This window comes from Pyrus communis, chromosome 7 (genome assembly GCF_963583255.1).
Source record: "Pyrus communis chromosome 7, drPyrComm1.1, whole genome shotgun sequence".
Taxonomy (NCBI): Eukaryota; Viridiplantae; Streptophyta; class Magnoliopsida; order Rosales; family Rosaceae; genus Pyrus; species Pyrus communis.
Window position 1 is genome coordinate 1,779,762 of NC_084809.1, and position 15,639 is coordinate 1,795,400.

Below are 15,639 nucleotides of genomic sequence, written 5' to 3' on the forward strand. Positions count from 1 at the left end.
AATTCTTTGATTGAAACTGCTCTTTCTTCTTGATTGATTCTGCTCCTTCCATCTTTTCGTTTCAGTTTTAGATTTGGTTTTTGTTTTGGATTTTGATTTTAGATCGGTGCTGCTCATCGTTTATCTTGTAGCTTAGGAATAGAGGTTGAAGTGTTGGATTTGTTATGGGGATTGGATTAGCAATTCTTAATTTAAGGACTTCGATGGATAATGCTTATCCTCTTTCAACCAACAAATTGAGAAATGGGGGAGATAGAAAGGTTTCGCAATATATAAGTAATCCAGCAAAACCAGAGGAGCCCCACCATGGTTTCACAACAATATCTCTCTCTTCATTTTAACAACAATCGACAAACAGACGATCCCCTTCCTGAAATTTCTCAGTCCTCACCCACTTTCGTACCCTTCCCCTTTCTTTCGCGTTTCGTCCCCCATATCGAAACGCACATCTCATTTGATGGGGAGATCACCTCGCAGCTCGGAACGTTTGCAACCGACTTCCTCCCAAAACAATTTGAACATCGTTTTGTTGTTTCTAGATCGAAGAAAAACGTTTTCTTTGTCTCATTGCGTCTTCGATATTGTACCGTTGAATCGAAGGATCAGTGTTTGTTTGGTGCGATGGTCAAGGTTAGATCGCCGTCATCAATCAGATTGAAGTTTGCAACCCGACATATTACCAAGTTCATCCATGTTTTACCAAAATAAGTTGTTTTGTTGAAGCTGCTATTTCCAGCTTCTGGTTTTTAGCTTTTTTTCACCCATAACTTTGAAAAAAAAGAAGCTGATTTAAAATGTTTACCAAACACAACATGCTCCAATTTTTTTTCATACCCACTTTTGTTAAAAGTTAAGCCAAACCAGGGCTCAATCAAGCCGAAAGAATCGTCCGGCTAAACAAAGGTCCAACCGACCGATGCATAAAGTGCAATGGTGCTCACAGAAGCTCACAGACCAAGCTTTCTTGGTCCCATGGAGCTTACATAAGTAAAAGACAACATTGCCAATGATCTAATCAAAAGCTGAGCAATTCTAAGTAACTATATAATTCTTCCCCCCACGAAAATTTGCAATCATGATAATTGACAAACAAATGCACGTCTGTTACCTGTTACTCGGCTACAAAGGGAAGGCTGGCAGCAGAGTGCAGCGTCCGCAGACTACCTGAATAGAAAATTGGGCGGCCAGCAAAGCACCGAAAACTGAGAACCAATAACCTAAGTATATCCGATAAGAAAAGAATGCCAATGGCAAAACCCCTGAGTCCTCGCGATGTAAAAAAGTAAGACCGAAAGGTTCATCAGCCAGCACAAATACCTCAAGAACTACCACTTTGAGAGAGAGAGAGAGAGAGAGAGAGAGGAGAGAGAGCTGTATAAAGAATGAAATATTGCCTAAAAACCTGAAAAGCTCAACATTTGCCCATTTTTTTCTTTTTTCTTTTTTTCTGTCTTTTTACACTAAGTTCCCACTATATCTATATATCGTCTCGCTCTCTTTGCCAGTTGATTCCTTTTCTCCATTTCCAAGCAACAATTCTGAGAGCAGCAGCAGAAATCATTGAAAATTGGATTCATCTGCACATATCAAATTTGTCCAGCTACTCGAATCCTCTAAGCAGATATTGTACAAACACTGCGTTCATACTCCGCATCCAAGTTAGCATGTAAGCTTTACCTTTTATGTACAGATCAACGCTTCAGAAGCAGCGGCAGTGACCACCTTCAATTTGTCAAACTAGTTGTTGGTTTGTTCTGGTCCAATGCCACCCAAAATGTGGTGTGACGGTCATTTTCACTGTCACCCACAGCTGCTTCATGTCCACTGAGAACAGCCCTGTCCGGATTAATCTCCACAAACTCAGAATCACACTAATATCAACCATCTGTCTCCTTCCTTTTCTTGTTAGATTTCCTGCTTGACCTTGTTTTTTCTGCTGAATCCAAAACAGGAAGCGGCTTCAGGTCCAGTGCGCTGCTGGGCTCCAACTTGTCAGTCAGATCGGAACTAGGATGCATCTTCTCATACAGGATAGCAGCATCAAGAGAGTATATACGCAGAGCAAGTGCAGAGATTGTTGAAATTTTGGCAGCAGCTGAAAATGATGACCAATACCACCACTCATTCCTTAGATACTCAGTCCTTATCATGTCCTCCAGCACAATCATTGCCTGAACTATCTGAAAAACCAAGCATGTTATTCGCATCATGCCAAGAAATTGATGAACATATGTATGATATTCAAATGGGTTGTTTAAACAAAAAGTTGCTACAAAAAATAAACATCAAACTATGCAACAATAGCTTAAAGGTCGTTTGAGAGGATCTAGTCTTCTTGTGCTTTCTTTATTTCATGCCAAAGAATAGGATAATTAAAGTGTAGATCGCTATTTCTCCACTAGTCCACGGGTCAATTCTACTGAAAGTAATCAAAATCATGCTATAACAAGCTACTATCAAATTTCCACCAATCAGCCAAGTCTATGCTGAACTGCTAAATAGTTCTGTTGGGTAGAAATAGATATTGGCTTCTGCCAGAAAACCTATTATTTGATAATTACCCTCATTGACAATTAGACGGCAACATAACCCTTGATGTATGTTACAACATTATATCAGAGGGCCTAAGAATGCTCCACCACATAACTGAATTAGTAACAGAACTAACAACCTCAAATAAGCAAAGCTAGTTAAGCAAGATGCACAAATGTATTCAATAGCATGAGAATGATTATGAAAGTACTGTTCAAATAAAGAACGAAGGGAATAAATACTAACTTCATATATTGTCACTGCTGATTTAACAAACGCGCGCCAGGCCCATCTCCTTTCCAATTGTGCCTTTGATGGTCTTAGAGCTTCCTCAGGGACTGCAGCATCGATATCAAGCAGATTGATCTTGAGTCTCTTGTAAATTTGACAAACCTTGCCAACCAAGGGCCTCAAAGAAGACTGGGGGACCACACAGAAACGACCAGCCCCCACAACAGAAGAATGGCTATTTGAATGTCTCTCCTCCCCTCGTTCCAGAGATCCCAAAGTTAGTTTGTTAGCATTTAGTAACATAATTCCATCACCTGTCCTGGATAGATTGTTACTGCTTACAATATCAACATTAGTCTTTCCTTGTGAAACTAGCTGTTCGGCAGGCCCCAGTCCATTACCAGGTACACCGACATCTTTCTGAGAGATTATCGCTAGCGTAGAATCACTCAGATAAGGAGATGCTGGGGCAAAAGATGGAACTCCATGTGAACCTATAAGACCTATTTCCTGTATCAAATCCTTGTTTGAATCATTGGTCACAAACTTGGAGCAGATCTCTTCAAAGTCATATGGGCAACCTAAACTTCCATTTTGAAACTTAATCAACTTTGCACTAAGCTCTGAACATGCGCTTTTGGAAGTTTCAACACTGTTCAGTTCACCTCTGCCCTCTTCCCGATTCATCTCACACTTCATACTCCCCTTAACTTTAGAAGAATCACTTATTTCCTTTCCCTTCTCACAGGCTGCTGAAGTTGGAATGCACCTACCATTGTTATGCCCCTCAAGTTCAGCATCAGTGAAGAAGGTTCTGTGGCAGGAGAGGCAATGGTGTCTACTGGGCCAAATGGGTTCCAAGCATTCACACCGGTACCCTTTCTCGTCATTGGTTACTCTAGCTCTCTTTCCCCACTTTTTGGAGATGTCGGTGGTTTCCATCTCGGAGCATGGACCATACATCTTCTTCAGCAAAGTGGCTGCCCTAGTACCAAGACGATCAGAAATTTCAGTTTTATCAGCATTTCTAGTCACTGAAATAGCAGTTAGGTGCTCATCCTGACCTCGGCTTCTAATTTTCTCAAACTTTTGGAACCTCGACCTTTTCCAGTGCAGAATTGAGTCCCTCAGCTCTCTTTCCTTAGGGTGCTTGTTCTTTAACCAACCTATAAGTTCTTCAATTTCTGTATCAGTTTGATAAGAAACCCAAGGTGCCCTAAAGGAAACGCTGTTGTTTGGACCACAACTCTGTGTAACAGAACTCCTCCATACAGGGTCTCTGCAATCTTTCATATTTATACCATGTTTAAATGACACACTTCGATCTACAATAATCCAAGCATGTCCGCCCGGAAGAACCGAAACCCAGTATAAGCCACCAAGGGAATCAGTTCCTAAAAACTCTCTCCGCACCAACACCTTTAAGAGGTCGAATTCTGTACTCGCAATTGAATCCTCCAAAACGGATAAATCATTTTTGACAGAGTTCAACTCAAGGTGGTAGGACTGTGATTCATTCACTGAAGCAGGTGACATCTGCTCTCCCACATGATTACTCCTCACATCTGAAGGGTTGCTAAGTCCTTTCAGATCTATAGGCAGAGAAACATCCATTTCCGCATTGTCTTGTGGATGATCAACGCAACCGATTTCTTTACTGGACCCATTGATTTCATGTGGCAAACAATTTGATGAAGGAAACTCAATTTGTCTAGAGGATATTTCACTTTTATCGGTAGTCATATGTGAAGAAAACTTCCCAGGTGCAGAGATGTCATCTGAAGCAGAATGGACATCTTTTTCCCTAACTTCAGTGTCTACAGTATGTTGGCTATTAAATTCTGCATTACTGACAGATGGGTGTTTATCAAACCCTCGAGCACCCTCTAGTGCCGAATCATCAGAGACTGCATTGAAGGAGTTAGACCTGCCACTCAAAACATGTGGTTGATGAAGACATCTTTCATTGGTTTCAACTGAAGCCGAAATCCCTTCCTTTATACCGTCACCAGCATCGACCCTTGCAGCTCTTGAAACCAAAATTTCTTGTCTAGACCTGAGGACCTTCCATTCTACAGATAAAGAACGCAATTTCTGCTGCAAGTCGGTTGATATCTCAGAACAATATTCAAGGTGTTGACGAATAACTGCTGAACTAAGCAACTCATCACATAAGAACTTCAGCAGGAATGTTCTCTGCAAGCACAGTAAAAGGGATAACTGTAAGTTTATAAACAATGATTAAAATAACAATAATTCACCATCATACTCAAATCTTTAAAGGTCCAGTGGTGCACTTTCTAGCCATACAATAAGTGATAATAATAGGGTGATTTTTTTAATGGACCATGCCAAAAAAAAAAAGGATGGACCAGTAAGACAATGCAATCACTTGTGGTCAGCCATATTACTAGTGTGACTAGAAAAATTATACACAAAGGCATCGATGTGCAAACCTCATCAACGTTGATATCCCAATACTCGCTCTCTTCCATTTTCACTGCTAAATGTGCAAGTGTCTCCAAGAAAACACGGGTAGCTTCTCCCTGGTAATTTTTACGACGTCTTCTAATGACCTGACGATGTTTTGATGCATCTTGAACTATTTTTTTAGAAACAACACAAGAGGGGCAATACCAGTTTCCGTCCGGGATCCTTGCAAGAGGAGGATTCAAACAGTAAGTATGATACTCAGCATCACAAGTATCACACAACAGTACACTGTCATCATCTTTATCAATGCCGCATACTTTGCAAACTCCCTCATCCCAAGGGGCTTTGGGAATCCCATTTGTGAAAGTAAGTAAATCATCAATTTCCTTTTTCCTTTCAGAACTGAGGCCTTCTAACTTTGAATACTCTGCAAGCTTATGAACAAGTGGGACAACCTGCATTGAAAGAACAACTGAATATGGTACGGTACTTGATTAAATGCTTGTAATTAGAGTAGTGAATGGCCAGCGGATGCATGTGCCTATGTCTGTGTCAAGGTGTGGGTCGGGATAAGGGACAGAAAGGTACATACCTCCTCCTCGTATAATGTTTCAAAATTTTGGGCTAACTTCTCAGTTAACTCAACCAAATCAGGCTTATCCCCATAAGCAATACGTAGATTACTCCATAACTGCAAAGTAAAAGTAACGATTAGAACTAATGGACTATTAACAGATTAAATTAAACAGAAGTTTACAGCTTTGAAGTTTCAGTAATGTTTCTAAGAGGGTCACCGGAGATGCTGAAGTGTGCAGTAAAAATTTTCAAGAAATCCAATTGTCAAAGAAAACAGACCTCCCTGACATCCTCTAGAAAGGCTTCATGTGATCCCCCATAGGATCCAGCTGCCAATCTCAAATCAATTGTCCTGAAGTCCAAAGGTCGAGACACCATGGCCGGCGATCCTAGAAGACCCTCATCATCGTTATCACTTGAATTCATTAGCTTTCTCCCGAGCAAATTGCAGAAAACCTTTTTGTCATCTGCAGCAGCAGCATGACGCAATACAATGCGGCATTGTTTCATGATAACATCATAAATTGAGACATTTATTTTCCGTTTTCTTCCCTTCTCAGCCTTTTGTGGCAATGCTTTACCCGATACATCTGCTAGCAGTGACAGAACAGCTTTCTGTGCTCAACCAACAAGAAAGAATGTCCAATTTAGAATCATGTTTACTATTACCGGTTCAACAAATAAACATAACTTGGACACATAGACAGTCTTACAGTACCATAATCCTTAGTTTAGTAAGGAGCAAGGTAAGGAACATTCACAATTTCATGTATACCCCAAGAAAATATATTTTAAGATGGTTTAAAGATTCCTTCCACCTAATCAAACAAACAAATTACATTTTACAGCCGATATGCAAAAGAAAATGCATTTTAGAAATTTTTTATAAGAAATATGTCATAGTTTCATATGGTAATTCAAAGTAAAGTATGAGCAAAGTTACTGCTCCTAGAACTCTAAGTAAATTACTGCCTCAGAATATTGTTGTTGAAAGGCGTATTATAATACAGGAAACATGTCCACAACATGTATTCCCAATAAAAGTCAGCCAATGCGAACATGGCATTCACAATGAATCTTCGTATTCTATCAAGTACTCAACCAGGAGAAAAAGTAGTTAAGCAATAATTATGTACTGAGAAACCACCTTTGTAGGTCCTGATGCATTGCCCTTGTAAACTTCTTTACTGATTGAATGTTCCAGTATTTTCCTCGCCCATTCAGGTGGATCCTTTTCCAAAGCCTCATAAACACATTTTCTGATTCTTGTTCCGACATTTGTCGGTAGCTTTCTAACAGGTTCCAACACCTGCGCCCATAGTGGCTTATTACCATCATTCCCCAAATTCTTCTCGACAGCAGCTGGTCCATCAGACACCTCCTCTTCTATGGTAAATACATCATGCTCTCTGTTAAGTGAAGCAAAAATTTGCTTTGTAGCCTCTGCAAGCAACTGAAAAGTAAAGAAACAGATTAACATGCGTTCTTGTCGCCTGTCATTGCACCAGATCTACACTTGGAGAGTGGGGCAGATAAAAACACAAATGAAAAAAAGAAAAAGATAGATAATGCTACAGTACCAAAAATTGAAGAGGTGAAATGAATCAAACTTCCTCAGTGGAACCCATAAGAGACATGTAAAACTAACATCCTAACAAGTGCAGATACTGTTTCTAAACAATAGAGCATAGTACTGCTGAAGAATTTGCAATATGCCACAGGTTTCCCAATTTAACTATTTAATTAACTAAGCCTTATGTGCAACCTAACATGTTCAAATGTTATCAGTCATATGCCAACTGTCAGAGTGAACAACTATAGCCTTAAGGGAAGACCAGATACATTTAAAAAGCTAATCTAGATGGTATGTTGGTTTTTAAGAGGACACCTTGTTTAATCCCATGTAGGGGTCAAATACCAAAATAATTATGCATAATGTTTGAGTAAGTATGGAATGATTATTGTTTTCGGGGACATAATAGCTTTCTCTTCTTTACAGGATAGAGTGAAAGTTCGAGCTTCTTTGTGGACTGCAGTAGCTACTGATGTTAAAGAAATTTCTTTTTTCTTCTTCATTCTGAATGGGGAGCTGCAGTTGACTAAGTTAAAGAGGTATGTATTTCGGGAGATAAAAGTAGCTGAACTGTGTAAACGAGATGACATAACATAGCTTTGTTTAGATGGGGGTTCATTTACAACAATACGTAAGTAAACAGCACTAAATGTTGGAATACTAAAAGACCATGAAGGGATAAGAGCTGATCTTACAAGTGCATCTGCTTCCATCCCAGCTACTCCAGATAAGGACCCACAGAGCACCCCACCGTCACCTTGTAAGCAGCGAAACACTTTACTGCTTTCACGAGCGGTAATCTCAGGCGAGTCAAGGTTACCATCCATGGCTAATACAGACAAGATGTATCTCCGTGCTAACTCTGGCCAAGTCAGTTCATTAATTGGGAGTATATTAACCTTCGTTCTTTTCACAGGAATTGAAATATCAACATCTTTCTTCCTTCCCCGTTTTGACTTCAGATCTCCAGAATCAAAATTCGGATCCACCAGGGCAGCAACCTTAAACTGCAACTCACCTATGAGCACTCTTAGTAGTGATGCATGAGCCTTCGTCAAAGCTATGCCAGAACATCTGCTATAAGTTACAGATGCAAGTTTATCTTGAGCTGCCTCCTTCATTGCTCCAGTTTCCATATGTATGAATGCATGTGGATTATTCCTAGAAACTGCCAAGCCAGACTCCATGGTCAAAGATAATTGACCACTTGAATAATCAATTCTATCTGAATTTAAAGCTTGAGTGCCCTGGTTTTCCCTATCAAACTTCTCTGAAAGATCTGACCTGCCGAACCAAGGGTCAATAAGTTCCTCCTCAAGTTCTTCCAACGAAAAAGCCTCCTTTAGACCCAAAATTTCATCAAAGCGCGATAATAATTCCCAAACCTGGGTAGATAAAGAAAAAAGGCCAATAAGCTTCATGCTTGTCAATCATGTGGCAACACAAACTCAAAACTAACACAATTATAATAAATGAAAAACTGCAAGAACCATCTCATACCTGATAAACATCACCAACAAGGGCAGGAGGAATCCTCAAGCACAATGGCTTCCCATGAGGAGGTGGATGATCAATCTTGAGGTGATCCTTGACCAACTTCACTTTTTTGGACCTCCTAAACAAACCATCCAACACTTCTTCTTTACCATGTAATCCAGCTCCCATTTTAACCACTAGAAGCCCATTTCCAACAGTTAGCTGTGTAGAATTAGAACTTCTACCGTTAAGAAATTGATATTGAGAACAGGATTGGGCAGCAGGAAGCTGCTCCAAAAGTTCTTGCACAAAATCCACATCTAATCCAAATCTGTCCTGGTCTAGCCAATTCGCTAGTACGTCATAAGAAAAGCCACGCTCATCATTGGCCTGAAGTTCAAAAGAGATGCTGACGGAACCTGGTGAACTACAAAACTTGTCCAGTGGAGATTGGTTCACGTTGCCACTGTCATTTGTTATAACCTCATTTTGGGAGCCTTGAGCATTTTCAACATGCTTACAGAAAACCTTAAGAATGCCCTTCTGTTTAAATATTTCAGAACAAGCATTAACAATTTTTTTTGAAATCATTCCCCAAGCTGCAGATGAAGAATGGTCTTCTACTGAAATCTCACCAATGTCATCCATCACACCCAAATCAGCAGATGAAAGAGTTCCAGATTTTTCATAAACGGAATTATCTTCAAACTGCGGTTCAGCTGATTTCTGGACATCACTGACTTCAACCGAACAACTCCTCAGGCAAGACAAAATATCATTTTCCATAGGCGGAGAAGGATCTGACAGAATCATCTGGATACTTCCATCATTATCAGAAGTCAAGTCATGACTTTCTTGATTAATTTGACTGTAAAAGTTGCCAAGTTGTGGCCTACAGAGGATAGTTGAACCCTTGGGAACTGGCAAGGCAGAACACGAACATCTTCTGACCTTAAAAACAGGTCCAGAATCACCACCATTCAAAACTTCACACACAAATAAAGAACCAGTAACCTTATCATGCCAACATGACCTATAACCTACAGGATAGATCTGATTTGAATCATGATAAGAAGGCCTTGTATCAACTTCTCCCAAAGAAAGAACAAAGAAATCTTCAAACTGCACAGGAAATCCCTCCTGGAAAATAAAAAATGCACAAATCAGAAAAGTGAAACAAGCTGAAATAACATCCATTTTATGTTGATCAAGGAGAATTGTTATTAGTTTTACATTACAACAAACAGAGAATATAAACTTACAGTACTTTGCCGAGACCCAAGGCAACCATGTTCTTCTGTCCCTGCTTCAGTAAGTTTTACATTATTTCCAAAACCACGGGCAAAAGCTTCCGTACTTATACCATTGGAAGAGAGCTCCTTGCAATAGCCACTGAACAAACTTTCCTTATTTTCAGCTACTCCGTTGGAATATAAGAGTCTTGACTTTCTTTTTCTAGGTAGATAAGTCTTCTCAGTATTAGAAAGAGAACCCTCCCATCTTATTTCAGATCCTATGGAATTGTAGTTAGGCGTCAAGCCAAGAAAATATGCAACTTCAGATACTGAGCCAAATGTCTTCCCATTTGGTGCACAGTATACTAAATATGGTTCACCACTGGCTGTTGACTGTTTAAATTCTACACGCCAACCATCCTCCAGTACACCATGCCTTTCAGAAACGTAATCTCTAAGAGCCTGTAGAACTATCTCATCTGGACTCCGGGATGGTATTCTAATAGCCGTATTATTGTTATTACTATGCTTCCCGAGCGGAAACCTCGAACTTAATTCCTCAAAGCTTCCACCCATAGTCTGTGTGTGGTGCAATATATCTTCCCAACCCACTTTAGTCGCATGTGTAATCCCAGCACCTTTTTCCAAGCCATATCCGTTTCCAGAGTACAAGAAGTTTGAATATGTCACTGGGGCACCAAATGGATTGCCACCAAAAGAATTACCACCGGGAGTGTGCTTTCTATAATCAAAATAAGTTTAAGCAGTAACTACTTATGGACAATGTGCATTTAATGAAATTTATCAAAATAGTAACCAATGAGTAATAGATAAAAGAGGCAACAATGACGAGCTAAGAAAACAGTCCATAATATAAGACAACTCTACCAGTTAGTTTTACAATATCAAACCGTAAAACCCATACCAGCTACAAAAATGTTAGAAACGCTTATGAATCATGCAAGCAGTAAGGCACAAGTTAATGATAATTAAGCTCCCCGGTTTTGTTGCTTTAGAGGTAGCAGCTTAAAGCCCGAGAGAAAACAACAAAAGGCGTACATTTAAAGGAAGTAGTCAAAATAGGCAAGAATGATGAGTTTAGAAAATGTAAGAAAACGGTCCATAATATAGGATAATCTACAATTTTAGTTTTAGAAATAAAGCAGTGGAAAATCCAACCACGGCATAAATGTTAGAAGCGCTTAAGGAAAATGTAAGTGATAAGACACTAGTTATGCTCTATCAGTTTTGATTTGATTTATGGGTGGCAGCTTAAAGCTGGAACACAACGAAAGGTATAATACCAAAGTTATTATGCAGGTACTACCTGGGTGTAGAGGCAAACTCTTACGACGGTTCCGTATACCCATATTACTCGCTACTCATTTAAAAAATACACACACACACACATGCACATTGAAAATCATTTTGGAAAATTGAAGTTTCTTAGTAGGGATACCACATGTCCAAAGAGAAGTTATAAAGCTTCCTTTTTCTAGTTTATGTACATGGTTTATACGAGACATTAGCATGTAGTTTACGTTCCCAATCCACAATCCAATTTAAAGCAGTCTGAAACAATATGCTCATTATGGGTCTGTCCTATTTTAAGAGTGTAATTTTTAAAATAAATTTCTTCCTAATTAACACAAAAAATGTAGTTAAGCTAAAATGCCAAAACTGCAATTTCTTAAGTGCACACGAAGCTTGTAGCATAGTGTTTCATCTGACACGTGCACACAGAGAGCGAGAAAGGCACGCAAATGTCAAGCCCTTCAATCTCATACAAGGAAAATCGGACAGACTAATTCCTACGGAAATTCCCCTACGTCTACTTCAACGCCTTAGGACGAACGGGCAGTCCACATGGCATGGTGCAGAGTGAAGATTGGGGAATGCAGAGCATAATTCGTTTTTGGGTATTCCAAAGGTGGTGAGTTGGAATGATTATCTCGGTTATGAGCCAATGGGTAACCAATGCTGGATAAAGGGTGACCCCAAGCCAACAGGGCTCCCCAGATGCTTTGAAAAATGTAAAACAAATACTCGAATGAGGAGTAACCTTTCGGGTGCAAAACACGGGCACCCGAATGCAGAGCGCGAAGTGGAACATTCCAAATCAGTCACTAAATAATGGCATTATCATGGCCTTAAATGTTGCATGCATGCATTGATCGCAATGAAGTGCTGCGACAGGAACTAGCCTATTGGCATGTAATTTATGATGGGAAATGTTGTAAACCACACATAAACAGAGCACGGCATTCTTGGTAAGTCCATAAACACCTTAACGATCGTTCTTTTTAAGATTTGTTTGCATAAACGAGCTCGAAAAATCGAAAGCAGGACTAGAAAAAGCAAAACTAAGTTTAGTAGCTGAATATCTTAGCAAATGCGGGAAACCACCTACCTCAATTCGCGCATTTCCGCGATGTCGTCGACGTCGCTCGGCGGCGAGGCGTTGATGTCGAGAATCTGCTTGGCCTTAACTCCAAGCGGCCACCGCTTGCTCCTAACCCCACCGCTCAAACAGTCCCCGCAGACCCACTCCACCAAATTCACCGCCTGCCGGCCGCGCATTCCGGCGCATGTGAGGTGAAACCCGCGCTCGCAGCCGTCGCAGACCACCACGTGCCCGCGAACCTCGGGCTTGCCGCAGGCGGCGCATGCGGATCCTCGAGCTGAGCCGGGAACTCCGGCCGGGCCGCCGGGAGGCGGCGAAGGGTGGTCGTGGTAAGACCGGACGACGTCGAAGGAATCGGGTAGGGTTTCGGAAGGAGAAGGGATCTCATTGAGATCGATGCAGAGTACGGAGCGAGTTGGCTCGGCGTTGGCGGCGGCGGCTGCCGCTGCTCTGAGTTCGTCGGCAGCTGAATCCGTCAGTTCCATTTATCCGAGTCGGGGTTTGGAGCTCGAGGTCGGTGCTCGTACCATTTGATCGGACGGCTGAGATTTGACACGAACAAAAAGGAGAGGTTTTGGTTTTTGGGTTCGAGGGAACACAGAAGAAAAAGTAGACAGAAACGAAGAGACCGAAAGAGGACCGCACCGTATCGCCCTGACCCTCCCTCTCTCTCTCTCTAGACTCTCTCTCTCTCTCTAACCTTTTTTTTTCTGTTGGTTTAATTTTTTGAACTGCGATGTGAGAAGTAAGGGTAAAGTGGGGCGGACTCACGGGGGATTTATATGTGTACTCGCTGACGTAGAACGACAGTTACCCACGTGGACCAATCAGGAGAGGCGCAGACTGGCCTTCACCTTCCCCGAGAGTACAGTGCTCTGTGCAGCTCTGCGTAGGAAAACCTCCTCTGGACTCAGAGCAGGAAGAATCTCGTGACTTGGTGGGCGTTTTGTTGTGTATACGGTTAGAACGCATGTCTGATAACTCCGTTTACATGTTTTTTTTGTGGACGAAGTTGTTCCTCTCTCATAAGTAGTTTAATAGAATTTCGTGTTCTTGATAATAATTGCGGCATTATATGCATGGTGATTACGAATTTACGTGATTTGTTTTAAAAAGCATGTTATGGTTGTGATAAATGTGAGGTGTTAAGCATGCGTATTTGTTTCTCGTAAATGATGCAGTTTGGCATCCGAGATTAGTGAATATAGCAGCTATAGCGGGCATATCTCAGACGAAGTAGGTTTGTACGACTCCAATGAGATATGGAGGCATGTGCTCTAAACAGTAGACAACTTCATTCAGTTCATTCACAACAAAGTAACCCTAATGTAGTTACTAGTATAACAAACGTAAGATGTCAGATGAAAGGAGTCATGCAAATATATCATCAAAGACGTGCTTAAGAGTATGAGATAGTAAATGGCACCATCAAATGCGTTTACGACAAAAAAACTGACAATTTAGTTACTTGAATAATGTGACAAACATGAGGTATCAAACATGCGTATGTCTCATGAAAGATGCATGTAGGCGTCTAAGATAATGGATATAGCTTCATTTAGTGCATTCACGACAAATTAATGATCGATGCAGTTACTCGTACAATTTGACAAATGTGAGATGTCAGACATAGTAAGCCTCCGTATCTCTCATAAAAGACACAAGCGGTCGATCACAATAATAAACAACTATATTAAGTGCATTAACGACAAAGAAACATCAACATAGTTACTCGTATAATTTGACAAATGTGAGGTGTTAGACGAAACAGATATTGCGTATCTCTTAAGAAAGACATACGTGGACGCCAGATACATTATCCGGCTAAAATGGAAGTTTGTGGAATGACAATTATGTCATTTCCATTTCTTTGCCCTGAATGATTACTTTGGATCTCTCATGATTTTGTAAGCAATTATAAATGGTAGGTGTCTCAATTATGAAGAGTGCAAAAGATCGCGAAATCTGCAGTACAAGAGGAAGAGACGTTTCTTTCTGTGCTTTGTGTGGATCGTGAATTACTGTATTAATCAGTTACCATTATTATGCTAATTACTGTATTACTATGCTAATTACTGGATTAGGGATGGATTATCTTTTAAGACGCATATAGAAAAAAGGCCAGTTGAAACATCCTCGACGGCCCAGATTTCGTTTCCAATCAGGAGCCCATTTGAATGAAAAAGATTCCAAATTAAGGGACGTAAAATGGCACTAAAAGTTTTCTTATTACAATAATAATATACAGAACCTTTAAGAGAGCGAATCTTCATTTTTTTAAAATGGAGTTTAGTTATGAGAATCATTCTAATTGAATTTCAATGTCTGAATCGTATATTTTGTAAGTCTTGATTCATAGGTCATGCATCCTTGTAAATATTTAATTCAATCCAAAATCATTTGCATATTTAATTGTTACAATGAAATTTTAATGTTTCTTATAACATATTGTTCGTCAATTTCTTTTAATTCAATTAGATACATCAAATATTTTTTTATTTGGTATTTTGCAGTGATGATCTACACGGTGCAACTTGAAAAAGAGACGGTTCGGATTCTAGATCGTTAAAGTTCCATGTGCTGTAAGTCCCATAACTAATCTCCATTTTTTTAAAAAAAAAGTAGAGATTTCTTCCCTTAAAACTTTGTTATCATATATTTCAAGGATTCTTCTAATTTACAAGAACAAATTTGAACATGAGTGCAATAAGGAGCACAAAGCCTATTTTATTTCAAATAATATTTTACGTTACAGATTTAGACCTAGCCAAGTTAGTTATAGTAATTGGTGTGGTCTTCTCTACATTCAATCTCGAATTCCTCTTCGTGTAGTTAAGCTACATCATTTGTGTAAATTACATTGTTTTTTTTCAAATCTAGTGTTACCAAATTGTTTAAAGAATATAGTATTTTGTCATTCAATACTATAGTTTGATGATATTTCTCTTTACTTAGAAGTGAGAGGTCTTATGTTTGAATCTCGTGGAAGACGAATTCAATACCAAATTAGACTGCCTATTATGTGATTTAGCCAAACTCCTTATTTTCCTAATGTAAAAATATTGATGTACTAAAATATATATATATATATAGCATGTTTTGGCAAATCCAAACACTTTCTTTGAAATTCCTTCGTCCAAATGGGGTTTTATTAACTTTATTTTTGTCGAACATACCAA

At 39.8% G+C, this 15,639-nt stretch overlaps 1 protein-coding gene across 1 annotated transcript; it reads right to left on the reverse strand.

Annotated features, from left to right (window-relative positions):
• Nucleotides 1-1,376: 1,376 nt before the first annotated feature.
• LOC137739474 (methyl-CpG-binding domain-containing protein 9-like) lies at nt 1,377-13,204 on the reverse strand. The gene is made up of 10 exons (XM_068479048.1): nt 12,467-13,204; nt 10,084-10,798; nt 8,846-9,961; nt 8,041-8,730; nt 6,920-7,225; nt 6,052-6,387; nt 5,789-5,887; nt 5,220-5,651; nt 2,779-4,959; nt 1,377-2,180 (listed from the first exon to the last, which is right to left on the reverse strand). The coding sequence occupies exons 1-10, from the start codon at nt 12,943-12,945 to the stop codon at nt 1,878-1,880; spliced, it is 6,657 nt and encodes a 2,218-aa protein (XP_068335149.1). The 5' UTR covers nt 12,946-13,204; the 3' UTR covers nt 1,377-1,877.
• Between the last annotated feature and the right edge of the window lie 2,435 nt (nt 13,205-15,639).